Source organism: Sciurus vulgaris (genome assembly GCF_902686455.1).
Source record: "Sciurus vulgaris genome assembly, chromosome: 8".
Classification (NCBI taxonomy): Eukaryota; Metazoa; Chordata; class Mammalia; order Rodentia; family Sciuridae; genus Sciurus; species Sciurus vulgaris.
In genome coordinates, this window is record NC_136468.1 from 145,196 (window position 1) to 160,337 (window position 15,142).

The following is a 15,142-nucleotide window of genomic DNA, read 5'->3' on the forward strand; positions in this document are numbered from 1 at the left end:
GAAATAAATGGCAGAATAAAAAACAGAAACTTCTCCAATACTTGGAGATTAAATAATACACTATTATACAATGAATGGATAACAGAAGACATCAGGAGGGAAATTAAAAAATTCTTAGAAGTAAATGAGAACAAAGACACATCATATCAAAACCTCTGGGACACTATGAAAGCAGTACTTAGAGGAAGATTTATTTCATGGGGCGCAAAACAAGTAGAAATCAACAAATAAACGACTTAACATTACAGCTCAAAGCCCTAGAAAAAGAAGAGCAGACCAACACCAAAAGTAGTAGAAGACAGGAAATAGTTAAAATCAGAGCCGAAATCAACGAAATTGAAACAAAAGAAACAATCGGAAAAAATAACAAAATAAATAGTTGGTTCTTTGAAAAAATAAACAAAATTGATAAATCCTTAGCCACACTAACAAAGAGAAAGAGGGAGAAAACTCAGATTACTAAAATTTGGAATGAACAAGGAAATATCACAACAGACACGAGTGAAATACAAAACATAATTAGAAGCTATTTTGAAAATCTGTACTCCAACAAAACAGAAAACCTTGAAGACATCAACAAGTTTCTAGAGACATATGAATTACCTAAACTGAACGAGGAGGACATACACAACTTAAATAAATCAATTTCAAGCAATGAAATAGAAGAGGTCATCAAAAGCCTACCAAAAAAGAAAAGTCCGGGACCAGATGGATTCTCAGCCGAGTTCTACAAAACCTTTAAAGAAGAGCTCATTCCAATACTCCTCAAAGTATTCCATGAAATAGAAGAGGAGGGAACCCTCCCAAACTCATTCTATGAATCCAATATCACCCTGATACCTAAACCAGACAGAGACTCATCAAGGAAAGAAAATTTCAGACCAATATCCTTAATGAACATCGACGCAAAAATTCTCAACAAAATTTTAGCAAATCGCATACAAAAACATATTAAAAAGATAGTGCACCATGATCAAGTGGGTTTCATCTCAGGGATGCAAGGTTGGTTCAACATCAGGAAATCAATAAATGTAATTCACCATATCAATAGACTTAAAGTCAAGAATCACATGATTATTTCAATAGATGCAGAAAAAGCATTTGATAAAATACAGCACCCCTTCATGCTCAAAACACTAGAAAAAATTTGGGTAATGGGATCATTCCTTAACATTGTGAAGGCCATCTACGCTAAGCCCATGGCCAATATCATTCTAAATGGTGAAAAACTGAAAGCATTCCCCCTAAAAACTGGAACAAGGCAGGGATGCCCTCTTTCACCACTTCTATTCAACATTGTTCTTGAGACTCTAGCCAGAGCAATTAGACAAACCAAAGAAATTAAAGGGATAAGAATTGGAAAAGAAGAACTCAAACTATCCCTGTTCACTGATGACATGATTATATATTTAGAGGAACCTGGAAATTCCACCAGAAAACTCTTAGAACTCATAAGTGAATTCAGTAAAGTAGCAGGTTACAAGATCAATGCTCATAAATCCAATGCATTTTTATACGTAAGTGATGAATCTTCAGAAAGAGAAATTAGGAAAACTACCCCATTCACAATAGCATCAAAAAAATAAAATACTTGGGAATCAATCTCACAAAAGAGGTGAAAGACCTCTACAATGAGAACTACAGAACACTAAAGAAAGAAATTAAAGAAAACCTTAGAAGATGGAAAGATCTTCCATGTTCTTGGATAGGCAGAATTAATATTGTCAAAATGGCCATACTACCTAAAGTGCTATACAAATTCAATGCAATTCCAATTAAAATCCCAATGACGTACTTTACAGAAATAGAGCAAGCAATTATGAAATTCATCTGGAAGAATAAGAAACCCAGAATAGCTAAAACTATCCTCAGTAGAAAGAGCGAAACAGGGGGTATCGCAATACCAGAAGTTCAACTCTATTACAAAGCAATAGTAACAAAAACGGCATGGTATTGGTACCAAAATAGACAGGTAGATCAATGGTACAGAATAGAGGACACGGACACAAACCTAAATAAATACAATTTTCTCATACGAGACAAAGGTGCCAAAAATATGCAATGGAGAAAAGATAGCCTCTTCAACAAATGGTGCTGGGAAAACTGGAAAACCATATGCAACAGAATGAAATTAAACCCCTATCTCTCACCCTGCACAAAACTCAACTCAAAATGGATCAAGGACCTCAGAATCAGACCAGAAACCCTGCATCTTATAGAAGAAAAAGTGGGTCCAAACCTTCAACTTGTTGGCTTAGGAGCAGACTTCCTTAACAGGACTCCCATAGCACAAGAAATAAAAGCAAGAATCAACAACTGGGATAGATTCAAACTAAAAAGCTTTCTCTCAGCAAAGGAAACTATCAGTAATGTGAAGAGAGAGCCTACAGAGTGGGAGAATATCTTTGCCACTCATACTTCAGATAGAGCACTAATTTCCAGAATATATAAAGAACTCAAAAAACTCTACACCAAGAATACAAATAACCCAATCAACAAATGGGCTAAGGATATGAACAGACACTTCACAGAAGAAAATCTACAAGCAATCAACAGATATATGAAAAAATGTTCAACATCTCTAGTAATAAGAGAAATGCAAATCAAAACTACACTAAGATTCCATCTCACCCTAATTAGAATGGCGATTATCAAGAACATAAGCAACAATAGGTGTTGGCGAGGATGTGGGGAAAAACGTACACTCATACATTGCTGGTGGGACTGTAAATTAGTGCAGCCACTCTGGAAAGCAGTGTGGAGATTCCTCAGAAAGCTTGGAATGGAACCACCATTTGACCCAGCTATCCCACTCCTCGGCCTATACCCAAAGGACTTAAAATCAGCATACTACAGAGATATAGCCACATCAATGTTCATAGCTGCTCAATTCACTATAGCCAGATTGTGGAACCAACCTAGATGCCCTTCAGTTGACGAATGGATAAAGAAACTGTGGCATATATATACAATGGAATATTACTCCGCCATGAAGAATGATAAAATTATGGCATTTGCAGGCAAATGGATGAAATTGGAGGATATCATGCTAAGTGAGATAAGCCAATCTCAAAAAACTAAAGGACAAATGATCTCACTGATAAGTGGATGAGGACATATAAGGGGGGGGGTAGGAGGGGTTAGCGTTAGGGTTGGGGTTAGGTTTAGGGTTAGGGATAAGGAGGGTGGTAAGAATGGAGGAAGGAAGGACTGTATAGAGGGAAAAGAGGGGTGGGAGGGGTGGGGGGGAAGGGAAAAAAACAGAATGAATCAAACAACATTGCCCTATGTAAATTTATGATTTTTAATTAAAATAAAAGATAAAAAAAGAAAAAAATATATATATTCTCAGAATTAAACTAGAATATACAACAGAGGGCTGGGGATAGCTCGGTCAGTAGAGTGCTTGCCTCATAAGCACAAGACCCTGGGTTCAAATCCCCAGCACCACAAAAAAAAAAAAAAAAAAAAAAAAAAAAAAATATACAACAGAAAGATAATTGGAGTCCTGTAAATACTAGATTGAATAACACATTTCTAAATAAAACATGAATCAAAGAAAAAGTCTTAAGATAAATTTTAAACATATTTTTGACTAAAAGAACACAAAAATACAAATATCAAAATTTGCAGGATGCAAGGAAAGCGGTGCTTAGAGGGAAATTAGTAGCACTGGTCCCATACATTAGAAAGTAAAAAATACCTAGAATCAGTCATCTAATCTTCTTCCTTAGTAAACCAGGAAAAGAAGAACAAATCCAAAGTAGCAAGGGAAAAGAAGCATAAAAACAGCAAAAAGTGAAGACATCAAAAGCAGAAAATCAATGAAATGGAAAGTTAATTCTTCACTAAGATCCATAAAACTGATAAACTTCTCAGAAGACTAAGAATAAAACAGAGAAGACACAAATCACTGATATCAAAGATGCAAGGGGTCATTACTACTGGTCCAAGGTGTGTTGAGAGGAAAACAAAGGAAGATGATGGACCACTCCCCTGACACCCACAAAACATGAACCAAGTCCTTGAAAAACAACCCACAAAAAAACCACAAAGAAATGGGCGATCCGAACATGCCACACCTACTAGATAGATCAAATCAGTGATCAGTAAACTCCCAGTCCAGAAGCACCAGGCACAGAGGGGTTCATGGGCGAATTCTTCCAGACCTTTTCAGGAGAAATCACACTGGTTCTCCATAACCTCCTCCAGAAAATAGAAGTGGAGGGAGTACCTCGCAAAAATCACAGGGTAAGACTTAGTAAAACTACTGGGAGTGTCAAAGGAGTGAAAACGGGGCTAGACACAGGGCAATATGAATCAATGAACCTGGGAAGGACAAAAGTAGGGAGAAGAGTGAGCATGTGCTGAAGACACTAGGGGAGAGCGCCTAGGTAAAGAAATGATGGGATGAGATTTCTAGAAGCCACTATGTGCTTAAGACTCATCCTCACCTTCCTCTGCCTCTTTTTCATCCTCCTTGATCAACTCCAGCTGGTCACCCCATCTTCATAATCGTCATCGTCCAGGGGTCCCCTCCCCAGCAGAGTCGTCTGCAGCCCTCAGACTCCATCTCCACTTTAGTTCCGTCTTTCCTCACGGAGCTGCTGCGGGGCTCCTCTTCCGATCAATCATCCTTCATCACTACAGTTGCTTGCTCTGCTCCTTTTTCAATTTTTTCCAGGCTTTCCAGAATAGAATCCACTTTTTGTTTTGTTTGGGTCAGCTTCTTCTTCATGGCCTGAAGGTCATCTCCTTTCAACTTTCCAGACTTAGAAGAAGATCCCCTCTGTCCACTCTTAGAATTGAAGCCACTTTTGCCCCTTCGGGAGGTGTTTCCTGACACACGCTGGCGTTTAGAGGGCAATATGCCCTAGCAATAGGAGGAGGAGGAGGAGAACGTGGTGGGTAGCTGTTCGTCCTGTCACAGTAATCACTTTGAAAACCAGGTCTAAGGCAAGAGAGAAGCTGAGCAGAGGGGATGGAGAAGGGTGCTCTGTGCTGACCCCTACATCTCTGCCGCAGACCGTGAGCAGAGGGGATGGAGAAGGGTGCTCTGTGCTGACCCCTACATCTCTGCTGCAGACCATGAGCACAGGGGATGGAGAAGGGTGCTCTGTGCTGACCCCTACATCTCTGCTGCAGACCGTGAGCACAGGGGATGGAGAAGGGTGCTCTGTGCTGACCCCTACATCTCTGCCGCAGACCGTGAGCACAGGGGATGGAGAAGGGTGCTCTGTGCTGACCCCTACATCTCTGCCGCAGATCGTGAGCACAGGGGATGGAGAAGGGTGCTCTGTGCTGACCCCTACATCTCTGCTGCAGACTGTGAGCAGAGGGGATGGAGAAGGGTGCTCTGTGCTGACCCCTACATCTCTGCTGCAGACCGTGAGCACAGGGGATGGAGAAGGGTGCTCTGTGCTGACCCCTACATCTCTGCTGCAGACTGTGAGCAGAGGGGATGGAGAAGGGTGCTCTGTGCTGACCCCTACATCTCTGCTGCAGACTGTGAGCAGAGGGGATGGAGAAGGGTGCTCTGTGCTGACCCCTACATCTCTGCTGCAGACCGTGAGCACAGGGGATGGAGAAGGGTGCTCTGTGCTGACCCCTACATCTCTGCTGCAGACTGTGAGCACAGGGGATGGAGAAGGGTGCTCTGTGCTGACCCCTACATCTCTGCTGCAGACTGTGAGTAGAGGGCATGGAGAAGGGTGCTCTGTGCTGACCCCTGCACCGCTGCTGCAGACTGTGAGTAGAGGGCATGGAGAAGGGTGCTCTGTACTGCCCCTACATCTCTGCTGCAGACTGTGAGTAGAGGGCATGGAGAAGGGTGCTCTGTGCTGACCCCTGCACCGCTGCTGCAGACCATTTCACACCTGCTTTTCCTCCCTTCAGTTTTTGCTCTGCAGCCAGATTAATCCAAAACCTGGCCGGCAATCATTCTGCCATCTTCTCCTGCTACATCAGCCGGGCATTTCTCTCATTGACACACTGGACGAAGGCAAAGCCCTTATGGCCAGAGCCATACTGTGAGAAGTTCGCCTCCACATCAGACTTCTGGACCACCAGAGTGTTGAGATTCCCAATGAATACCCGGGAATACCCAGAGCCTGGATCAGTCTTGTTGTTAACGTTGCTAGCCATAGTGATTGATCAGGTTCCTCACAAAAGTGCAAGAATGTAGCTGAAGATAAGAAAACTCTTACAGGAGAGGGGAGGGAGAAGAGATTCGATTCTGAATCACCCACTCCCAGATTCTATGTGAAGAAGCCGACTGCTGCTCGAGATCAGCCAGGCAACCACAGCTGCTCGGCCTTCATCTTTCACCACAAGTGCTTCTTAACTCATTCTGAGGTCAGGATTACCCTAAACGAAAATCAGGCACAGACATCATGTAAAATAAAACTGCAGAACAACAAGTTTCATGAACATAGAAGCAAAAATCCTCAACAAAGTGGCAAATCAAATCCAACAATATGTAAAAAATATATTAACCACAAACATGGGGGTGTTATTCTAGATATACAAATTGACATTTGAAAATCACTATTTTCCAACACATCAACAGGCTAACAAAGAAAACTCATATTGTCATACCAAATAGATACATAAAAAGTCTTTGGAAAAATTCAACACATATTCATAATTAGTTTTAAAAACCTCTGAGCAAACTGGGAAATAAAAGGGAATTTCCTTGTCTTGCTAAAGAACATCTACAAAAAGGAACTACAATCAATCTCATAGTAATGGTCAAAAACTAGATGCTTTCCACTAGGACTGGAACAAAGCGAGGACATCCCTTGTCCCCGCACCTGTTCAGTTTTGCTCTAGGAGTCCTTGATGATGCAATGAGACGAAAGCTGGAAACAAAGATATACAGATGTAGGACAGACAAATATACTTGCCCTTGTTTACAGGTGGCAGGATTGTTTATGTAGAAAATCTCAAAGAATCATCCAAAAAAATTTCTCAGTCCAATAGGTGAGAAAAATCACATGACATAAGACCAATACACAAAAATCAAAAGTCAACAGCTTTCTTAAACACCAGAAATAATTAGAATTTGAAATTAAAAACACAATACCATGTGCAATAGCACCAAAAAATTAAATGCACAGGAAAATGTGATGAAAGAAATCAAAGAAGATCTATGTAATTGGTAGATATTCCATGTTCGTGGACAAGAAAACAAATTTTGTCAAGATGTCAGGTCTTCTCAAAGTGATCTGCAGACTCAACACAATCCAAATCAAAATCTCAGCAAGTTATTTTGCAGGCATTGACAAACATATTCTAAAATGTAAGTAGAAAAGCAAAAGATTCAGAGTAGCCAACATTGAAAGAGAAGAATGAAGTTGAACCTCTGACGTTACCTGACTTCAACACTTCCTTTGAAGCTGCAGTATGGAGACAGCATGAAAAAGAAACAGAGAAGCAGATAAGCGGACATAGTAGAGCACTCAGAAACACCACTACAGATTCCATCAACCCACCCCTGACCAGGAGCAAGGCAACTAATGGAGCAACGTGATGTGGGCACAGCCTGGAAACCCACTCGCAAAAAGCAAGCCCTTCTCAGAATTAACCCAAAATGGGTCTGAGACCCAAGTGCAAACTGCAAGACTATGAAACGACTAGAAGATAACACAGGAGAAAACACAGGTGATCCTGGGTTTGTAGATGACTTTTAGCTACACCAAGAGCACAATCAAAGAAAGAAAAAGAAACTGTTCAATTGGACTTCATTAAAATGAAGCTTCTGCTCTGCAAGGCACTTTTGGGATATAAGAAGACAACTCAGGGACTTTGAGAAAAATCTTCACAAACCACCTGTCTGATAAAGGATTAGTATCTAAAATATATGAAGAACTCTTAAATCTCAACAGTAAGGGAAAAAATTTTAATTTATAAAATAACTGAACAGATACCCATGTAACAGTGGACCACTGTTCATCCATCTCCTGTATCTTTTCCATCTAGGGTCGTTTGCCAATTTTTTCTTTAATTCTTCCTCTTGTTCTTGTTTGTAAACCTCATAGTTCTCCTTTATCCAGAGCTCCCGTTTAAGAAAGGTTTCTTTCTGATGATCTTCTAGACTATCAAACTGAGACTTTGACATCTTCATAGATTTACGTATGATATACAGTCTCTCTTCCTCGCCATATTCTTTGCCTTTGATGTTAAAATTATAAATCCACCGGCAATACCAGGCGATATATGAGCACAGGTGAAAAGGAGCTAAGATAATTTGAAACAGGAGAAGATCACGTATTTGGGGTTTCTGGTAACCTCCCTTTATATCTATTTTACTTTTTATAATGTTCTTTATGATGTTCTCCTCCTCATCACGAATTTCCTCTTTGGACTTTTTATTTCTGCCTTTTTCTTTGGCTTTCTTGAGCAGTCCCTGCTGCTTTGCGATCTCTGTTGCTTGGATACGGTACTTGGGCACTGTGGCAAGGTAGCTAATTGCCTTATTGTAGCTATTCCACCAGCTGAAAAACTGAAACACTGAAATAGCACACACACTAACCAAAATCACTACCCTAACATCCACTTTGGGGGTTAAGCGCCTGCTGTAGTGATGGTAGTAATGGCTGTAGTATTCTTCTGGATGATCCAGCATATAGTCATAATCTTTTCGTGTTTCTTCATCCTTTCAATAAGGTAGTACTTTTTCTTTCAGCAATTTTGTGGATCTTAAGGTCCCAGAGTCAGTAGATTCCAACTTCTTTCCAAAACCAAAAACTTTATACTTGTATCTTCCTCCTCTCTGTCCTGATCCTTGATAAGCAGGGTAATAAACTCCTTGTTTCTAATCTCTACAGGAATAAATGGTGCTTCTGCTGGTGTCCATCCACTCCCAATCCTCTTGGGCATATGCAGGAGGACTTGAGAGTCTCGTAGGCGGTCGCCACCAGCAGGAAAGCCTCCTCGGCGCTCCGCGGCTTCCGCCCCGGGCCCTCGTCACCGGGCTCCGGCCGGTAGCGGTCCGGGTGGTAGCGCCGGGCCAGCTGGCGGTAGGCCCGCGCGATCTCCGCCTTGCTGGCCGAGCGGCTCACGCCCAGCACGGCGTAGCAGTCCCGCGTGCCGCAGTAGAGCCCCTCCACCAGGGCCCCCGCGGGCCGCGCCAGCAACGGCACCAGCAGCAGGGGCGACAGCAGCACCAACCGGCGCCGGCCCGCAGCGCCGGCTCCCCAGCGCCGAGCTTGCGGCGCTGCCATCCCGGCCTCGCTCGCGGCTCCGCCACCCCAGCTGTTCCCGCACTCCGCGACGCGCCCGGCTCTGCCGCCCCGGCCCCGACGTGTCCTCTAGAGTGTCTTGATGAGACCCCTCCTAAGCAAGACAACTACCTCCGTGTATACAAAACGTCACCCAGGCTTATACAGAAAAATGACAGCAGTACTGGATTATTACCTCCCAGATGATTCCTGGATGAAATACACAGGACTTAAAGCCAGGGTTTACTTCCTCATGGGGAACCTACTGGATTTCTTTATAGGAACAATGGTCTTCTGTGCCCCGGCAGGACATGGGTTTGTGTGTAAGATTAATAATTATCCCTGGGCTACTGAATGCCTCAGGAACTTCACAAAGTTTTCCAGGAAATTTGTGACCATTCTCAATACAATCTTTAAATGAATCTGCTCACTGGACAAGGTTGTTAAAAACTCCTTACACAACTGGCCAGAGACCTCCCAGGGTGAATCCCTGATGGCAATGAATACTTCTTTGGCTACACTCTACAAACTTGGTGGGGAGTTGGGCCACATCATTGGGTCCAAAATCTGTCAAAAACTCTGATCATTTTGGCCAATGAAAGACTCTTCTCTCATTCAAATTTACAACCTCTCTGAACTCCTTGACCAAAGTAGTTTTACATAACTGAATGGCATCCGTTGACAGCCAAGAAAGGGGCAGGTGTGCTACAGCAACACATCCTGCTGCAAGTCTATAAACGACTCTTCACGTGTGGAGACTAGTAATGAAAAGACAGGAAACCAGAAAGGGGGCCAGACGGAACCTTCACCACTAAACCCTCAGGATGACAGGGAAATGGGCCTCAGTGACTGGTCTCAGAACTCATTTCTTGGACACCACGAGGTATCAACTGCCTCTACTCCTTCTGACGCTCCCTTCATCATGCCTCTGTGTATCCTTCTGATTGTCCCTTCATCATGCCTCTGTGTGTACTTCTGACTGCCCTTCATCATGCCTCTGTGTATCCTTCTGACTGTCTCTTCATCATGCCTCTGTGTGTCCTTCTGACTGTCCCTTCATCATGCCTCTGTGTATCCTTCTGACTGTCCCTTCATCATGCCTCTGTGTGTCCTTCTCACTGTCTCTTCATCATGCCTCTGTGTGTCCTTCTGACTGTCACTCCATCAGTCCTCTGTGTATCCTTCTGAGTGTCCCTTAATCATGCCTCTGTGTGTCTTTCTCACTGTCTCTTCATCATGCCTCTGTGTATCCTTCTGACTGCCCCAACATCAGGCCTCTGTGTATCCTTTTGACTGTCCCAACATCAGGCCTCTGTGTATCCTTTTGACTGTCCCTTTATCATGCCTCTGTGTGTCCTTCTGACTGTCTCTTCATCATCCCTCTGTGTGTCCTTCTGACTGTCTCTCCATCATGCCTCTGTGTGTCCTTCTGACTGTCTCTCCATCATGCCTCTGTGTGTCCTTCTGACTGTCTCTCCATCATGCCTCTGTGTGTCCTTCTGACTGTCTCTCCATCATGCCTCTGTGTGTCCTTCTGACTGTCTCTCCATCATGCCTCTGTGTGTCCTTCTGACTGTCTCTCCATCATGCCTCTGTGTGTCCTTCTGACTGTCTCTCCATCATGCCTCTGTGTGTCCTTCTGACTGTCTCTTCATCATGCCTCTGTGTGTCCTTCTGACTGTCTCTTCATCATGCCTCTGTGTGTCCTTCTGACTGTCTCTTCATCATGCCTCTGTGTCCCCTTCTGACTGTCTCTTCATCATGCCTCTGTGTGTCCTCCTGACTGTCTCTTCATCATTCCTCTGTGTATCCTTCTGACTGTCCCTTCTTCATGCCTCTGTGTATCCTTCTGACTGTCCCTTCTTCATGCCTCTGTGTATTCTTATGAATATCCCTTCATCATGCCTCTGTGTATCTTTTTGACTGTCCCTTCATCATGCCTCTGTATCCTTCTGACTGTCCCTTCATCATGCCCATGTATGCTTCTGACTCTCCCTTCATCATACACCTGTGTGTCCTTCTGACTGTCCCTTCATCATTCCTCTGTGTATCCTTCTGACTGTCCCTTCTTCATGCCTCTGTGTATCCTTCTGACTGTCCCTTCTTCATGCCTCTGTGTATTCTTATGAATATCCCTTCATCATGCCTCTGTGTATCTTTTTGATTGTCCCTTCATCATGCCTCTGTATCCTTCTGACTGTCCCTTCATCATGCCCATGTATGCTTCTGACTCTCCCTTCATCATACACCTGTGTGTCCTTCTGACTGTCCCTTCATCATTCCTCTGTGTATCCTTCTGACTGTCCCTTCTTCATGCCTCTGTGTATCCTTCTGACTGTCCCTTCATCATGCCTCTGTGTATCTTTTTGACTGTCCCTTCATCATGCCTCTGTATCCTTCTGACTGTCCCTTCATCGTGCCTCTCTGTGTCCTTCTTAGTGTCCCTTCATCCTGCCTCTGTGTATCCTTCTGACTGTCCCTAAATTCTGCCTCTGTATCCTTCTGACTGTACCTTCCTTATGCCTCTGTGTATCCGTCTCACTGTCCCTACTTCATGACTCTGTGTATCCTTCATAGTGTCCATTTAACATGCCTCTGTGTGTCCTTCTGACTGTCCCTTCTTCATGCCTCTGTGTATCCTTCTGACTGTCCCTTCATCGTGCCTCTGTGTATCCTTCTTATGTCCCTTCATCATGCCTCTGGGTATCCTTCTTAGTGTCCCTTCATCATGCCTCTTTGTGTCCTTCTGACTGTGCCTTCTTCAAGACTCTGTGTATCCTTCTTAGTGTCCCTTCATCATGCCTCTTTGTGTCCTTCTGACTGTGCCTTCTTCAAGACTCTGTGTATCCTTCTGACTGTCCCTTCATCGTGCTTCTGTCTCCTTCTGACTGTCCCTTCATCGTGCCTCTGTATCCTTCTGACTGTCCCTTTATCATGCCTCTGTCTCCTTCTGACTGTCCCTTCATCGTGCCTCTGTATCCTTTTGACTGTCCCTTCATCATGCCTCTGTCTCCTTCTGACTGTCCCTTCATCGTGCCTCTGTATCCTTCTGAATGTCCCTTTATCATGCCTCTGTCTCCTTCTGACTGTCCCTTCATTGTGCCTCTGTATCCTTCTGACTGTCCCTTCATCCTGCCTCTGTCTCCTTCTGACTGTCCCTTCATCGTGCCTCTGTATCCTTTTGACTGTCCCTTCATCATGCCTCTGTCTCCTTCTGACTGTCCCTTCATCGTGCCTCTGTATCCTTCTGAATGTCCCTTTATCATGCCTCTGTCTCCTTCTGACTGTCCCTTCATTGTGCCTCTGTATCCTTCTGACTGTCCCTTCATCCTGCCTCTGTCTCCTTCTGACTGTCCCTTCATCGTGCCTCTCTGTATCCTTCTGACTCTCCCTTCATCCTGCTGCTGTATCCTTCTGATTGTCCCGTCATCATGCCTCTGTGTATCCTTAGTATCCCTTCATCATGACTCTGTGTATCTTTCTGACTGTCCCTTTATCATGCCTCTGTCTCCTTCTGACTGTCCCTTCATCGTGCCTCTGTATCCTTTTGACTGTCCCTTCATCATGCCTCTGTGTGTCCTTCTGACTGTCCCTTCATCATGCCTCTGTGTGTCCTTCTGAATGTCCCTTCATCATGCCTCTGTGTATCCTTCTTAGTGTCCCTTCATCATGACTCTGTGTATCTTTCTGACTGTCCCTTCTTCAAGCCTCTTTGTAACCTTCTGACTGTCCCTTCATCCTGCCTTGTGTATCCTTCTGACTCTCCCTTCAGCATGCCTCTGTGTATCCTTCTGACTGTCCCTTCATCCTGCCTTGTGTATCCCTCTGACTGTCCCTTCATGCTGCCTTGTGTGTCCTTCTGACTGTACCCTTCATCATGCGTCTGTGTGTCCATCTGACTTTCCCTTCATCATACCTCCTTGTATCCTTCTCACTGAGCTTTCATCATGTGTGTTCTTCTGACTGTCCCTTCATCGTGCATCTTTATGCTTCTGACTGTCCCTTCATCATGCCTCTGTGTGTCCTTCTGACTGTCCCTTCTTCATGCCTCTGTGTATCCTTCTGACTGTCCCTTCATCATGCCTCTGGGTATCCTTCTTAGTGTCCCTTCATCATGCCTCTTTGTGTCCTTCTGACTGTGCCTTCTTCAAGACTCTGTGTATCCTTCTGACTGTCCCTTCATCGTGCTTCTGTCTCCTTCTGACTGTCCCTTCATCGTGCCTCTGTATCCTTCTGACTGTCCCTTCATCATGCCTCTGTCTCCTTCTGACTGTCCCTTCATCGTGCCTCTGTATCCTTCTGACTGTCCCTTCATCATGCCTCTGTCTCCTTCTGACTGTCCCTTCATCGTGCCTCTGTATCCTTCTGACTGTCCCTTCATCATGCCTCTGTCTCCTTCTGACTGTCCCTTCATCGTGCCTCTGTATCCTTCTGACTGTCCCTTCATCCTGCCTCTGTCTCCTTCTGACTGTCCCTTCATCGTGCCTCTCTGTATCCTTCTGACTCTCCCTTCATCCTGCTGCTGTATCCTTCTGATTGTCCCGTCATCATGCCTCTGTGCATCCTTAGTATCCCTTCATCATGACTCTGTGTATCTTTCTGACTGTCCCTTCTTCAAGCCTCTGTGTATCCTTCTGACTGTCCCTTCATCATGCCTCTGTGCATCCTTCTGACTGCCCCTTCATCATGCCTCTGTGTGTCCTTCTGACTGTCCCTTCATCATGCCTCTGTGTGTCCTTCTGAATGTCCCTTCATCATGCCTCTGTGTATCCTTCTTAGTGTCCCTTCATCATGACTCTGTGTATCTTTCTGACTGTCCCTTCTTCAAGCCTCTTTGTAACCTTCTGACTGTCCCTTCATCCTGCCTTGTGTATCCTTCTGACTCTCCCTTCAGCATGCCTCTGTGTATCCTTCTGACTGTCCCTTCATCCTGCCTTGTGTATCCCTCTGACTGTCCCTTCATGCTGCCTTGTGTGTCCTTCTGACTGTACCCTTCATCATGCGTCTGTGTGTCCATCTGACTTTCCCTTCATCATACCTCCTTGTATCCTTCTCACTGAACGTTCATCATGTGTGTTCTTCTGACTGTCCCTTCATCGTGCATCTTTATGCTTCTGACTGTCCCTTCATCATGCCTCTGTGTATCCTTCTGACTGTCCCTTCATCGGGCATCTTTATGCTTCTGACTGTCCCTTCATCATGCCTCTGTGTGTCCTTCTGACTGTCCCTTCATCATGCCTCTGTGTATCCTTCTGACTGTGCGTTCATCAAGCCTCTGTATCCTTCTGACGGTCCCTTAATTATGCTTCTGTGTATTCTTATGAATATCCCTTCATCAGGCCTCTGTATCCTTCTGACTGTCCCTTCATCGTGTCTCTCTGAATCCTTCTGACTGTCCCTTCATCTTGCCTCTGTATCCTTCTGACTGCCCCTTCATCATGCCTCTGTGTATCCTTCTGACTGTCCCTTCACCATGCCTTTGTGTGTCCTTCTGACTGTCCCTACATCATGCCTCTGTTTGTTCTTCTGACTGTCCCTTCATCATGCCTCTGTATGTCCTTCTGACTGTCCCTTCATCATGCCGCTGTGTGTCCTTCTGCCTGTCCCTCATCATGCCTCTGTGGGTCCTTCTGACTGTCCCTTCATCATGCCTCCTTATGCTTCTGACTGTGCCTTCATCATGACTCTGTGTATCCTTCTTAGTGTCCCTTCATCATGCCTGTGTGTATAATTATTAGTGTCCCTTCATCATGCCCATCTGTATGCTTCTGACTGTCCCTTCATCGAGCCTCTGTGTACCCTTCCGACTCTCCCTTCATCCTGCCCCTTTATCCTTCTCACTGTCCCTTCATCATGCCTCTGTGTATCTTTCTGACTGTCCCTTCATCATGCCTCTGTGTGTCCTTTTTACTGTCCCTTCA

The 15,142-nt window shown here is 44.5% G+C and overlaps 1 protein-coding gene and 1 pseudogene across 2 annotated transcripts; both read right to left on the reverse strand.

The window, feature by feature from the left end:
- Positions 1–4,437: 4,437 nt before the first annotated feature.
- Positions 4,438–6,269, reverse strand: LOC306667886 (heterogeneous nuclear ribonucleoproteins C1/C2-like; annotated as a pseudogene). Its single transcript has 2 exons — positions 5,854–6,269; positions 4,438–4,968 (listed from the first exon to the last, which is right to left on the reverse strand). The product of its transcript is annotated as a heterogeneous nuclear ribonucleoproteins C1/C2-like (transcript).
- Positions 6,270–7,369: 1,100 nt separating this feature from the next.
- LOC306668925 (dnaJ homolog subfamily C member 25-like) lies at positions 7,370–9,288 on the reverse strand (the record flags this gene model as incomplete). The annotated part of the gene is made up of 3 exons (XM_079152643.1): positions 8,892–9,288; positions 7,929–8,656; positions 7,370–7,397 (listed from the first exon to the last, which is right to left on the reverse strand). Exons 1-3 carry the CDS (start codon positions 9,222–9,224, stop codon positions 7,370–7,372), a joined length of 1,089 nt encoding a protein of 362 aa, XP_079008769.1. The 5' UTR covers positions 9,225–9,288.
- Positions 9,289–15,142: the final 5,854 nt, after the last annotated feature.